The sequence below is a fragment of the Dendrobates tinctorius genome, unplaced genomic scaffold, assembly GCF_039654945.1.
Source record: "Dendrobates tinctorius isolate UK_male_01 unplaced genomic scaffold, ASM3965494v1 ptg000021l, whole genome shotgun sequence".
Taxonomy (NCBI): Eukaryota; Metazoa; Chordata; class Amphibia; order Anura; family Dendrobatidae; genus Dendrobates; species Dendrobates tinctorius.
The window spans coordinates 25,199,423-25,213,480 of NW_027361689.1; the positions used below are offsets into that span (position 1 = coordinate 25,199,423).

The 14,058-nt window shown below is 46.4% G+C and overlaps 1 protein-coding gene across 2 annotated transcripts in view; it reads right to left on the reverse strand.

The window, feature by feature from the left end:
• NBAS (NBAS subunit of NRZ tethering complex) overlaps positions 1-14,058 on the reverse strand; it is an 816,956-nt gene that overhangs the window by 62,005 nt on the left and 740,893 nt on the right. For both annotated transcript variants that reach the window (XM_073568249.1, XM_073568248.1), the window contains exon 50: positions 13,399-13,543. In XM_073568249.1, coding sequence (XP_073424350.1) covers positions 13,399-13,543 — 145 coding nt within the window. The remainder of the gene's footprint in view (positions 1-13,398; positions 13,544-14,058) is intronic.

The following is a 14,058-nucleotide window of genomic DNA, read 5'->3' on the forward strand; positions in this document are numbered from 1 at the left end:
CGTCTGCAAATAGAGCTTCTGATTTGGCTTTTATCCTAAGTCATGCGGCAATGGTTGTTAAGGGGTCAATATGGACTTTTAGGATTAATACTTTCAAAAAGTGGCACTAGAGTTCTAGACCTCATCCTATCTGAAGAGGCTATTTGTATATTTAATTTTCCAGAGGAGCATTGCATCACCTATAAGTCTCCTTGAACTGGAATGTCAAAAATGTCAACCTCCACAAAGAGAGATGTTACCTCTTAAATCAGAGGCCTCTCATACAGCCAAATCAGATCTCTTGCTTTGCACTGAGGAGGGGCAACACCCTGAAACACGTGTCTGCAAATAGAGTATCTGGTTTGGCTTTTATCCTACCTAAAGCCCCGTCACACTAAGCGAGATCGCTGCTGAGTCACAAGTTTTGTTGCGCAACAGTGACCTCAGCAGCGATCTTGCTGTGTGTGACACCTATTAGCAACCGGCCCCACCGCCGGGTATCGCTGATCGTGCGTGTGGCAGCGGGAGACCATCGATCAGTGAGCTCCCAGCACTGTAAGCAGAAGCTGGGAGCTGGTATCCAAGGTAAAACAGCTGGTAACTAAGCGCGTGCGCCGCTTAGTTACCCGCTGTGTACCCTGGATACCAGCACCCAGCGTGAGTACGCTGGTATCCACGGTACAAAGCGGGTAACTAAGCGATGTGCGAGCTTAGTTACCAGCATCCTCGCTGGTCCTGATCTCAGGTGAGTCTGCCTGTTTGACAGCTCACCAGCGATCATGTAGCAACACACCAGCGATCCTGACCAGGTCGTATCATTGTCGGGAACGCTGGTGCGTCGCTTTGTGTAGCGGGACCCTAAGGCCTCTTTCACACTTCAGTTTTTTGCATCAGTTATAATCCGCCAAAAAGGCGGACAAGCGGATCCGTTCTCAACTGATGTGAACGGATGGCACAGGATCCGTTTTCAGACGGATCCTGAAAATGAAGAAATTTAAAGGAATCGCTGGCCGGGAAGGGGAGAGGGAGAGGGAGAGAGAGAGAGAGAGAGAGAGAGAGAGGGGGAGAGAGAGAGAGAGAGAGAGAGAGAGAGAGAGAGAGAGAGAGAGGGAGAGAGAGGGAGAGAGAGGGAGAGAGAGGGAGAGAGAGGGAGAGAGAGGGGGGGAGAGAGAGAGAGAGAGAGAGAGAGAGAGAATTTTTTTTTTTTTTGTCCGGCACCCAGAAAGAAATTCGGGTTAAATCAGTGTTTGCAGGATCCGCCAGAGAAAAAAACGTTACAAGCTCCGTTTTGAAATTTTTGAGGATGGTGACGGACAGCAACTTTTGGCGGATCCTCACAAAAAACGGATGCAACGGACAGCAATCCGTCACAATCCGCCATTAATGCAAGTCAATGGGAAAAAAACGGATCCTCAAAAAAAATTTGAGGATCCGTTTTTTTTCAAAACCTGGCGGATTGTGACTGATTGTAAAAAACGGAAGTGTGAAAGAGGCCTAAGTCATGTGCCAGGGCTAGTTAATGGGACAATACTGACTTTTAGGATTGCTACTTTCAGTAAGTGGCTCTAGAGTTCTAGTCCTCTTCCTCGCTGAAGATCTTTTTGCAGATTTCATTTCCTAGAGGAGCATTGCATGGTCTATAAGTCTCCTTACCCTTGCATGCCCGGCATGTCACTCTCTACAAGGAGGTACGTTACATCTACGACCCTACATAGTCTATAGAACGCAGGACAGGACACTTTTATAGCTGCATATTCTATGGTCAAGAAGTGAGGATCACAAATAGGAGACCCCTATCATTTGAAAATGGGTTTTAAAAAGCAGATTGCCGGTATTTGCAAGGAATAAGGTGTTTTTCTAAGTACAGAAATTGCATAATAAATTATTTTTCATTTACCCTTGACGTTATAAATCGTTCCTCGATTCTGCATTTTGGCCATATGGCAGCCGCCAACCATTATAAAAGCCCTGGTTGGAATGATAAAACCTTCTGCATTTTTTGTTTTTAACTAGATAAAACTTGTAGGTTGGAAGCACAATATCCCCACTACTGATAACACATTTGGATAGAAGGGAGACAGATTACATCCTTGATTTATGGGGAAAACAACAAATGTGTTAGGAGCTGCTGCCAACCCTGAGTAACCTCCACTGGACTCTACGGGGAAGCGGCTGCGTTGACTTGGCACATCCCCTCGATAAATTGTAAAAAAGCTATTTACATCGTCCAAAGCACGAGAAGAAAAATCTAAACCATATTTTACCATCAAGTTATTAAAAACAGTGAAAAGAACTGGCTCTATGATGCAATAATACAGAACATCTGTGCAAATATGTGAATTTCATCCTAATTTTCCATCTTGTAATAATTTTTGACGTTTGGATGCTTGTTTCCGAGTTCAGGGGCAGAAAAAAGATAATTTCTCTGTCACTTGGTCATTCAAAAGATCTTGCACGATCCATCTTTTAGATCTTCCCAGCAATCAATCCAAGAGAGAACAAGCCACCCTTCTCTGAAGCGACTAGACAATTAGGAGTGTGCTGGACATCGTGGCGCTTAAAGGAATTGACCAGAGCGGGTAATTTCCGTATGAATTTCTCCTGGAACGGCACAGTTCCCTCCACTCTGAGCCCTGCTCTTGAGGCATAAATATAAGGTGACCGCTGCAGTCAGTCAGCCGCAGCCTTCACAGTTCCATCAAAATGCACTTCTTTGACATTGTTTGGGGTACGTGCACACAGCGTGTTTTTCACTTGGCGTCCGCCTTTAACACGCCAGAAGAATTGCTGAACTAACGACATACATGTCAAGTCGTTTTGACACTGCTGGGCACATGGTCCGTCTTTTGTCACATCTTTGGACCGCTGCAAGCTTTGAATGCCATGAAGCAGCTAAAACGTAACTGATCCATTCTTCTAGTGGCTTCCACTTGGAAGCCACCACTGTGTTATGCATAAAATACAGTGGGGGAAATAAGTGTTTGATCCCTTGCTGATTTTGTAAGTTTGCTCACAGTGACACATGAACAGTCTATAAATTCAATGGTAGCTTAATTTTAAACATTGAGAGACAGAATATCAAAAATAAAATCCAGAAAATCACGTTGTATAAGTTATATAAATTTATTTGCATTTTGCAGCGAGAAATAAGTATTTGATCCCCTACCAACCATTAAGAGTTCTAGCTCCTACAGACCAGTTAGACGCTCCTAATCAACTTGTTACCTGCGTTAAAGACAGCAGTCTTACATAGTCACCTTTATAAAACACTCCTGTCCACAGACTCAGTCAGACTCTAACACCTACAACATGGGCAAGACCAAAGAGCTTCATAAGGATGTCAGAGACAAGATCATAGACTTGCACAAAGCTGGAATGGGCTACAAAACCATAAGTAAGATGCTGGGTGAGAAGACGACAACTGTTGGCACAATAGTAAGAAAATGGAAGAAATACAAAATGACTGTCAATCGACATCGATCTGGGGCACCACGTGGGGTATAATTGATCATGAGGAAGGTGAGAGATCAGACTAAAACTACACGGGGGGAACTTGTTAATGATCTCAAGGCAGCTGGGAACAAGAAAACCATTGGTAACACATTACGCCGTAAAGGTTTAAAATCTTGCAGTGCCCGCAAGGTCCAATGTTCAAGAAGGTACATGTGCAGGCCCGTCTGAAGTTTGCCAATGAACAGCTGGATGATTCTGTGAGTGATTGGGAGAAGGTGCTGTGGTCAGATGAGACAAGATGAGACAAAAATTGAGGTCTTTTGAATTAACTCAACTCGCCATGTTTGGAGGAAGAGAAATGCTGCCTATGACCCAAAGAACACCGTCCCCACTGTCAAGCATGGAGGTGGAAACATTATGCTTTGGGGGTGTTTTTCTGCTAAGGGCACAGGACTATTTCACCACATCAATGGGAGAATGGTTGGAGCCATGTACCGTAATCCTGAGTAACAACCTCCTTCCCTCTGCCAGGACATTAAAAATGGGTCGTGGCTGGGTCTTCCAGTAAGACAATGACCCAAGTGATCTATTTCAAGTGTTCACTTCTGTCAATGTTGATGATTATGGCTTACAGCCAATGAAAACCCAAAAGTCATTATCTCAGTAAATTAGAATACGTTATAACACCAGCTTGAAAAATGATTTTAAAATCCAAAAAGTTGCCTACTGAAATGTATTTTCAGTAAATGCTCTCAATACTTGGTCGGGGATCCTTTTGCATCAATTACTGCATCAATTCAGTGTGGCATGGAGGTGATCAGCCTGTGGCAATGCTGGGGTGTTATGGAAGCCCAGGTTGCTTTGATAGCAGCCTTCAGCTCGTCTGCATTGTTGGGTCTGGTGTCTCTCATCTTCCTGTTGACAATACCCCATAGATTCTCTATGGGGTTAAGGTCAGGCGAGTTTGCTGGCCAATCAAGCACAGGGATACTGTTGTTTATAAACCAGGTATTGGTACTTTTGGCAGTGTGGACAGGGGCCAAGTCCTGCTGGAGAATGAAATTTCCATCTCCAAAAAGTTTGTCGGCAGAGGGAAGCATGAAGTGCTCTAAAATTTCCCTGATAGACGGCTGCGCTGACTTTGGTCTTGATAAAACACAGTGGACCTACACCAGCAGATGACATAGCTCCCCAAACCACCACTGATTGTGGAAACTTCACACTAGACCTCCAGCAGCTTGGATTGAGGCCTCTCCACTCTTCCTCCAGACTCTGGGACCTTGATTTCCAAATGAAATGCAAAATTTACTTTCATCTGAAAACAACACCTTGGACCCCTGAGCAGCAGTCCAGTTCTTTTTCTCCTTGGCCCAGGTAAGACGCTTCTGGTGTTGTCTATCGGTCATGAGTGGCTGACACAAGCGACACTTGTAGCCCATGTCCTGGATACGTCTGTGTGTGGTGGCTCTTGAAGCAATGACTCCAGTAGCAGTCCACTCCTTGTGAATCTCCCCATAATTTTTGAATGGCCTTTTCTTAACAATCCTTTCAAGGCTGCGGTTATCCCGGTTGCTTGTGCACCTTTTTCTACCCCACTTTTTCCTTCCACTCAACTTTCCATTAATATGCTTGGATACAGCACTCTGTGAACAGCCAGCTTCTTTAGCAATGACCTTTTGTGGCTCACCCTCCTTGTGGAGTGTGTCAATGACTGCCTTCCGCCAACACTTTTGCCCATGACTGTACACAGTAGATAAACAAGGATCCGCCATGCACAATAAATGATGTCACAGCTCACCTCCTCCCCCTCCCTGCACACGGACTTTTTATTAACTCAGAGCATACTAAGAAAGCTTTCCTGTAGCTAGGCAAGGAAGCTAGTATAATGTTGCTATGATCAAACAGCTGCTGAAAAGAACAGGAAGAATGAGCTTAAGGTGGTTGTCTGGAACTTTTATATTGATGGCTTAAAGTTAGAATGGGTCATCAATGTCTGATTGGTGGGAGTGTGGACACCTGGCACTACTGTTGATCACCAGTTCTCAGTTGCAGATCTGCACAGCACAGCTCCATCAATTGTTGAGTGGCCGAGGCCAGGTACTGCACATTCACCCCCATTGATTCTAAGGCCTCTTTCACACTTTAGTTTTTTACAATCAGTCACAATCCGTCAGGCTTTGAAAAAAACGGATCCGCAATTTTTTTTTGAGGATCCGTTTTTTTCCCCATTGACTTCCATTATTGGCGGATTGTGACGGATTGCCGTCCGTTGCATCCGTTTTTTTTGCGGATCCGACAAAAGTTCCTGTCCGTCACCATCCTCAAAGATTTCAAAACGGAGCTTGCAACGTTTTTTTCTGTGTCGGATCCTCCAGACACTCATTTAACCCGAAATTCTTTCTGGGTGCCGGACGAAAAAAAAATATCTCTCTCTCTCTCTCTCTCTCTCTCTCTCTCGGCTGCGATTCCTTTAAATTTCTTCATTTGTCAGATCCGTCAAAAAAACGGACGGGTGCCATCCGTTGGCATCAGTACTAAAACGGATCCGCCATCCGTCCTTTTGGCGGATCTTGACTGATGCAAAAAACTGAAGTGTGAAAGAGGCCTAATCAATAACGAAGCATGTGTAGTACCTGGCCGCAGCCACTATCCTGATGAGGGAGCTGTGCTGTGCAGCTCTGCAACTGAGCACCTCTGGCTGCTGCCGGCACCGGGAACAGCTGATTGGTGGGGATGGGTGTATGTCATCCCCTCCACTGATCAGATATTTATGACCTACGGGATCCTAAAGATAGGCCACCAATGTAGAAGTCCCGGACAATCCCTTAGGCCTAGTGGCCAGTCCCGGTCATGGTTGGATTGGCCGGTAGGAGACTGAATCCGGTGTGGTGCGGAGGAAAAGAAGATTGCCGCGAATAATAAAAAGATTCATTTATAAAAGGAAAAACGTAACTAACACAAAACTTTGGAGAAGAGGTGAGGCAGCCATGCCTTCATTGTAAGCGCTGCTGCTGACCAGGTTATTAAGCGCGAGAAGAACAGAAATGAGAATGCGGTACCCGGAGATTTGGTGCGCGGGATGAAGTCATGGTTTGTTTAGACAGTTAAGCAGTGTCAGAGCGCGCGCCTGTCAACTCCGACCGTCTAAGTGACAGATATCAATGCAATAACTAGGAGGCGATGGGAGAGCGGTATTAAATGGATTTCCTCCAGCCTGTCACATTGAACACCGGGAGAAATCCGCCACATAGCGCTGAGATTTCCAACCACAATATATTTTTATATACACGGAGCCAAATTGCTGCACGCCGGATGCATGAGAAAAGCCATATTTCTGGATGAAACTCACAGCTTCCAGAAACAAAAAAAAAAGAAAAGGCAATCCATTGCCATGGATACAATGTGCCCAGCAATAAATTCGGAGGCTGCAGAGATCCTGCGCTGAGTGAGAGAGCAATCTTAAAGTAACATTTGATATAGTGGAGTGTGAGAAACCATCAAAATCCTAAATGAGGAAGCCGAGCTATAAAAAGAGGTGAATAACGGAGCGAAAAAACGGAGGAAGATTGGCGGGATTACAGGTGTAAACACACAAGAAGCTTCTCATCTCTCTAGCAATGCATGATACCCCTGTGACACGATGTATCCATCTATGTGTCAGTCCATCTACTCCTCTATGCTCGGATCTATTCATCTGCAAATCTATCAATCTGTCCTCAACACTGAGCCTGCAACACCAAGAAGGAAAAGTCATGAAAAGATGGAAATCACCGAATTGACAGATATGATATTGACCTGCAAATGAGGAAAAAATGGAAACATTTTCAAAACATCTCGATTTATTCAGTATGGACTATGAGCGCCTTGCAAAGAAAGCCCCACATTTACAGCCTTAGCTGCTATCAATGAGGTCATTATTGATTGTCTGAGGAATATTCTGCTGTGCTGAAAGCACCTAGGGAAATCATCAAGATCTGCTGCTGGCAGCTCTTTTGCAATTGCCACCAATGACATCCCAGTTGTGCTTGATGGGAGGACAAGTCCGGCGATGAGGTAGGCCATGGTAGCATGTTTAGGCCACACAGGATGCTCACAGTAGCAAAAATGTACCTGGGACACTTTTCACCATTCCTTGTGAAGACCTTTATATGGCAATTATGGTGTGGGGTGGCAAAATGTGCAACAGCTGCATCCCTCTAGTCTTCAATACAGGTACGCTAACAGCTGGCGTTAGTGGAACAAGTGGTACCGTTATTTCTCCAAAGTATTCCAAGAATAGTTTTTCAGCTTGGCAACTCCAGGCCACATGTTGCTGGTGCGTCGAGTGAGCAGCCTGCGTGGCCTAAACGTGCCATCATGGCCTGCAGCATCTCCACACTTGTCTCCCATCGAGCACATCTGGGATGTCATTGGTGGGCAATTACAAAGGAGCTGCCAGCAGCAGATCTTGATGATTTTCCCATTCATAACCTCACTGATAGCAGCCGAGGCTTTAAGTGTGGGGATTTTTGGGTGTTGCGCTCATACTTGATACTGAATTTTTTGTGATATTTTGAAAATCGTGCTTCTATTAGTTCATCATTTGCAGATCAGTAACGTGCCCATCCATCCTATGATTTCTAGAATTCTACGACTTTTCCTTCTTGGTGTTACCATTTCAATGTTGAGGAGTGTATATGTATTTATCTAGACCTATCAATCTCTCGCCGTATCTTTCATAGTCTCTATCTTATATACATATCCAGTCTGCATTGTGATTGCTATAAGTGTGTGCTAGAAGTGTGAAGATTAATTTAAGAATTAAAACCAGAAGGATGTATACAGACTGTGCCCTGCTACCTGCCACCATCGCACTCTAACAAGCATCTCTATTCTTCCGACAGGTATGTCCATCCACCCAGCTCTCCTGCTCTCCTGCTGTCTGTCTATGAAGGACACACAGTGCGTCACCCAGCTTTGCACATAGACTTGCCTCTGCACCTAGCATTCACATGGTATGTCCATCCACCCAGCTCTCCTGCTGTCTGTCTATGAAGGACACACAGTGCGTCACCCAGCTTTGCACATAGACTTGCCTCTGCACCTAGCATTCACATGGTATGTCCATCCACCCAGCTCTCCTGCTGTCTGTCTATGAAGGACACACAGTGCGTCACCCAGCTTTGCACATAGACTTGCCTCTGCACCTAGCATTCACATGGTATGTCCATCCACCCAGCTCTCCTGCTCTCCTGCTGTCTGTCTATGAAGGACACACAGTGCGTCACCCAGCTTTGCACATAGACTTGCCTCTGCACCTAGCATTCACATGGTATGTCCATCCACCCAGCTCTCCTGCTGTCTGTCTATGAAGGACACACAGTGCGTCACCCAGCTTTGCACATAGACTTGCCTCTGCACCTAGCATTCACATGGTATGTCCATCCACCCAGCTCTCCTGCTCTCCTGCTGTCTGTCTATGAAGGACACACAGTGCGTCACCCAGCTTTGCACATAGACTTGCCTCTGCACCTAGCATTCACATGGTATGTCCATCCACCCAGCTCTCCTGCTCTCCTGCTGTCTGTCTATGAAGGACACACAGTGCGTCACCCAGCTTTGCACATAGACTTGCCTCTGCACCTAGCATTCACATGGTATGTCCATCCACCCAGCTCTCCTGCTCTCCTGCTGTCTGTCTATGAAGGACACACAGTGCGTCACCCAGCTTTGCACATAGACTTGCCTCTGCACCTAGCATTCACATGGTATGCCTTTCAGCTAACCCCAGCTTACCCCAGTGTTATTTATGACCTTGTTTACTCTGGCTTGATCATATACATCTGGTCCACTCTTAATTGTCTGGCCAAGATAAGCAGAGACCACTCCTCTCTGCTTCACACCTGACTGCACTTAGTTGTACATATATTGCAGAGTACAAGTCTGCATAGACTTCAGTCTGCATTGTGATTGCTATAAGTGTGTGCTAGAAGTGTGAAGATTAATTTAAGAATTAAAACCAGAATTGGAACTGAAGGTAATTGGACACAGTCACTGTAAACAATGTTTCTGTTTGTTTTCACTTTCACCCCAATAATCCTTCACTTTCTGCTAATTCCCCTAATCCCTACTCCTAGTAAGGAACTGTTCATCTCTTCTTCAATCCTCCCCATCCACCTCACCTCCTCCTCAAAACTGTTCCTTAACATACAATCCTCTGTCTCCAAACACAGACAGCCCCCTCCTGCTCCCACCTGCTAACACTTTCTCTGCTCCTTCTCACTGCTGGTGATATCTCTCCAAATCCTGGTCCTCCTCACCACATTCCCACAGTCATTTCTACCTCCCATCCACGCTCTATCACAACCTTCCGTAACCTCTCCAACCTTATACCCATTCACCCAGCCCCCGCTTCCCCAGTCCCACTAACAGGAGCTCTGTGGAACGCTCGCTCTGTCTGCAACAAGCTTTCCTACATCCATGATCTTTTCGTTACTACCAAACTCTCCTTCCTCGCCATCACCGAAACCTGGCTCACCCCTTCTGACACAGCCTCTCCTGCTGCACTTTCGTATGGCGGCTTCCACCTTTCTCACACCCCCCGCCCCAGCAGCAAACATGGTGGAGGAGTTGGTTTTCTCCTGTCAGATACCTGCTCCTTCACCCCAATCCCACTGCCACCCTCTGTTACCCTCCCTTCCTTTGAGGTGCACTCTGTGCGCATCTACTCCCCCTCCAACCTCCAACTGGCTGTCATCTACCGCCCCCCAGGGCCAGCCACCACCTTCTTTGACCACTTCACCACCTGGTTACTTCATTTCCTTTCCGCGGACATCCCTACTATCATCATGGGCGACTTCAACATCCCCATTGACACTTCCCTCTCAGCTGCCACTAAACTTCTATCTCTCACTTCCTCCTTCGGCCTCACTCAATGGTCTTCTACAGCCACCCACAAAGATGGCCACACACTGGACCTCATCTTCACCCGCCTCTGCTCCCTATCTAACCTCTCTAACTCACCTCTTCCTCTCTCTGACCACAACCTGCTCACATTCTCTTCCCTCTTCACTCCATGTCTACAATCCCCACCCCACAAACTTTCACACCCTCGCAGGAATCTTAAACACCTTGACCTACACTCATTCTCCGAATCCCTCCTCCCTCTTACAGATATAAGTTCCTTACACAATGCGGATGACGCTGCCGCTCTATATAACACCACAATAGCTGTAGCTTTGGAATCCGCTGCCCCACTTACACATACCAAAACTCGCAAAATCAACAGACAGCCCTGGCACACCAGCCTGACCAAAGAGCTGAGGCGAGCTTCCAGGGCTGCTGAGCGCAGATGGAAAAGATCCCACTCCAACGAGCATTTCATCGCATTCAAACAGTCCCTCACTACTTTCAAGACCACACTCGCCACAGCTAAACAAACCTACTTCTCATCTCTCATATCCTCCCTGTCTCACAACCCTAAACAGTTATTCAACACCTTCAATTCTCTCCTCCGCCCCCCAGCACCTCCTCCCTCCCCACTCATCTCAGCTGAAGACTTTGCCTCATTTTTCAAGCAGAAAATTGATAACATCAGGGACAGTTTTGGTCAACAACCCCCAGAGCCCTTCCTCCCGACTTCCCAGCCCTCCACCTTCAAAACCAACTTCTCCACCATTACAGAAGATCGACTCTCCACTCTACTCTCAAGATCACATCTCACCACCTGTGCACTCGACCCGATCCCATCCCACTTCATCCCAAACCTCACCACAGTCTTCATCCCAACCCTAACCCATCTCTTCAACCTATCACTAACAACTGGTGTTTTCCCCTCAAGCTTTAAACATGCCTCCATCACACCTATCCTCAAAAAGCCCTCTCTTGACCCATCCTCTGTATCTAGCTATCGCCCTATATCACTTCTCCCATACGCCTCCAAGCTACTGGAACAACACGTCTACCTTGAACTGTCCTCCCATCTCTCTTCTTGCTCCCTCTTCGACCGCTTACAATCTGGCTTCCGGTCACACCACTCCACTGAAACTGCCCTTACTAAGGTCACCAATGACCTCTTAACTGCCAAGAGCAAGCGACACTACTCTGTCCTCCTCCTCCTGGACCTGTCGGCTGCCTTTGACACAGTGGACCATTCCCTATTATTACAGACCCTCTCATCCATCGGCATCACAGACTTGGCCCTCTCCTGGATCTCATCATACCTAACAGACCGGACATTCAGCGTCTCCCACTCACACACCACCTCCTCACCTCGCCCCCTATCTGTCGGAGTCCCACAAGGTTCAGTCCTAGGGCCCCTGCTGTTCTCTATTTACACCTTTGGCCTGGGACAGCTCATAGAATCTCATGGCTTTCAGTATCATCTTTATGCTGATGACACACAGATCTACATCTCTGGACCAGATATCACCTCCCTACTAACCAGAATCCCTCAATGTCTGTCCACTATTTCATCCTTCTTCTCCACTAGATATCTGAAACTCAACATGGACAAAACAGAATTCATCATCTTTCCCCCATCTCACGTGACCCCCCCTACGAACCTATCAATTACAGTAAATGACTGCCCACTCTCCCCAGTCCCACAAGCTCGCTGCCTCGGAGTAATCCTTGATGCTGATCTCTCCTTCAAACCACATATCCAAACCCTTTCCACTTCCTGCCGACTTCAACTCAAAAATATTTCACGCATCCGTTCATTCCTCACCCAAGAATCTGCAAAAACCCTAGTCCATGCCCTCATCATCTCTCGCCTTGACTACTGCAACCTCATGCTCTGCGGCCTCCCCTCAAACACTCTCGCACCCCTCCAATCTATTCTAAACTCTGCTGCCCGACTAATCCACCTGTCCCCCCGCTATTCCCCAGCTTCTCCCCTCTGTCAATCCCTTCACTGGCTCCCAATTGCCCAGAGACTCCATTACAAAACCCTAACCATGACATACAAAGCCATCCACAACTTGTCTCCTCCATACATCTGTGACCTCGTCTCCCGGTACTTTCCTGCACGCAACCTCCGATCCTCACAAGATCTCCTTCTCTACTCCCCTCTTATCTCCTCTTCCCACAATCGCATACAAGATTTCTCTCGCGCATCACCCCTACTCTGGAACTCTCTACCACAACATATCAGACTCTCACCTACCATCGAAACCTTCAAAAAGAGCCTGAAGACCCACCTCTTCCGACAAGCCTACAACCTGCAGTAACCACCGATCGACCAAACCGCTGCACGACCAGCTCTACCCTCGCCTACTGTATTATCACCCATCCCTTGAAGATTGTGAGCCCTCGCGGGCAGGGTCCTCTCTCCTCCTGTACCAGTTATGACTTGTATTGTTTAAGATTATTGTACTTGTTTTTATGTATACCCCCCTCACATGTAAAGCGCCATGGAATAAATGGCGCTATAACAATAAATAATAATAATAATAATAATAATATCTGTCATGTGGTTCATGATGTCCAAACCACAGGTAGCATGAATCAAGGACAGGCTCCCTCATTGTGGGCATATACGTGCCTTTAACAGGGAGAACAGTCATCTGGGCAGGTCCTCACCAGCTTCTCCCTGCCCAGCTTGGCTATTCCTATACACAAGAAGGGAGAGTCCTTTCGATCAAGTCCAGCTGGGTGGGTAGAAGCCAGTTAGGACCTGCCCAGGTGACAGTGCTCTTACTTTAAAGTGGTTTTCCAGTGAATAAAAATAATTTTAAAAGGCATTCACTAAAAAAAATAAAATGAACTGACACTCAAACTCACAGATCCCCTGCAGCTTCTCTGGGCAATGGTGAGGAAACCCAGGAATAATTGCTATGGATGATGAAAACAATTGATAATCCATGGTGTAGATTGGCTCCTACACCTTACTAAAATAAATGACATCAAAGTAACCCCAATCTTACACCCCATAATAGTTCCTGTTCAATCTGAAGATACATATCCACCAAAGTGTACGTCCCATACCTCCACAGAGAACGCATGCCTAGACTTGTAGAAGGACCGGCACAGTTTTAGGACTTCAGAGGCTGTTCCCTCTACGTGCTCCGTCCCGCAGTTGGAGAGCATCGCTTTCACCAGCTTCACCCATGGATCATCTTCCGAAGATGCACTAAGAGAAAAACGAAAAACAAAATGTCACTGGAGAAGAGGCGCTAAAATCTACAACTCCTTCTAAATGGATGACTGTAGGTGTCCTTATTTACATAGCTCTTATACGCCCTTCCTATCAGCTGGAGAACCCCTTTACTTATATGGCCATCATTCCTTATACTCTATGTGATCTGTGACCTCCACTGGAATCTGTAGAGAGACCAGGACAAAACACGATGGAAGCCTCCGTCCGGGCCGTGATGTAGATATATCTATAAATATAAGTGCACCCGGTGTATTATTCTCCACCGTCAGCTTCCTCCTGCTAAATTCAATCAGTCTTCACTCTGATGTAGTTCAAAATGTTTGCCCTACACACTGACAAGGCCTTAAATCAATATTTGCCATTCTCGTCAGGATGAAAAGGACAATCTAAAGAGCGGCCAAAGCAGGAGAAATAAACAGAGCGGCAAGTGTCGAAAAACATCGGAGACGATGGAGCCCTGCTAATTATCACTCTCTATATAGACAGAG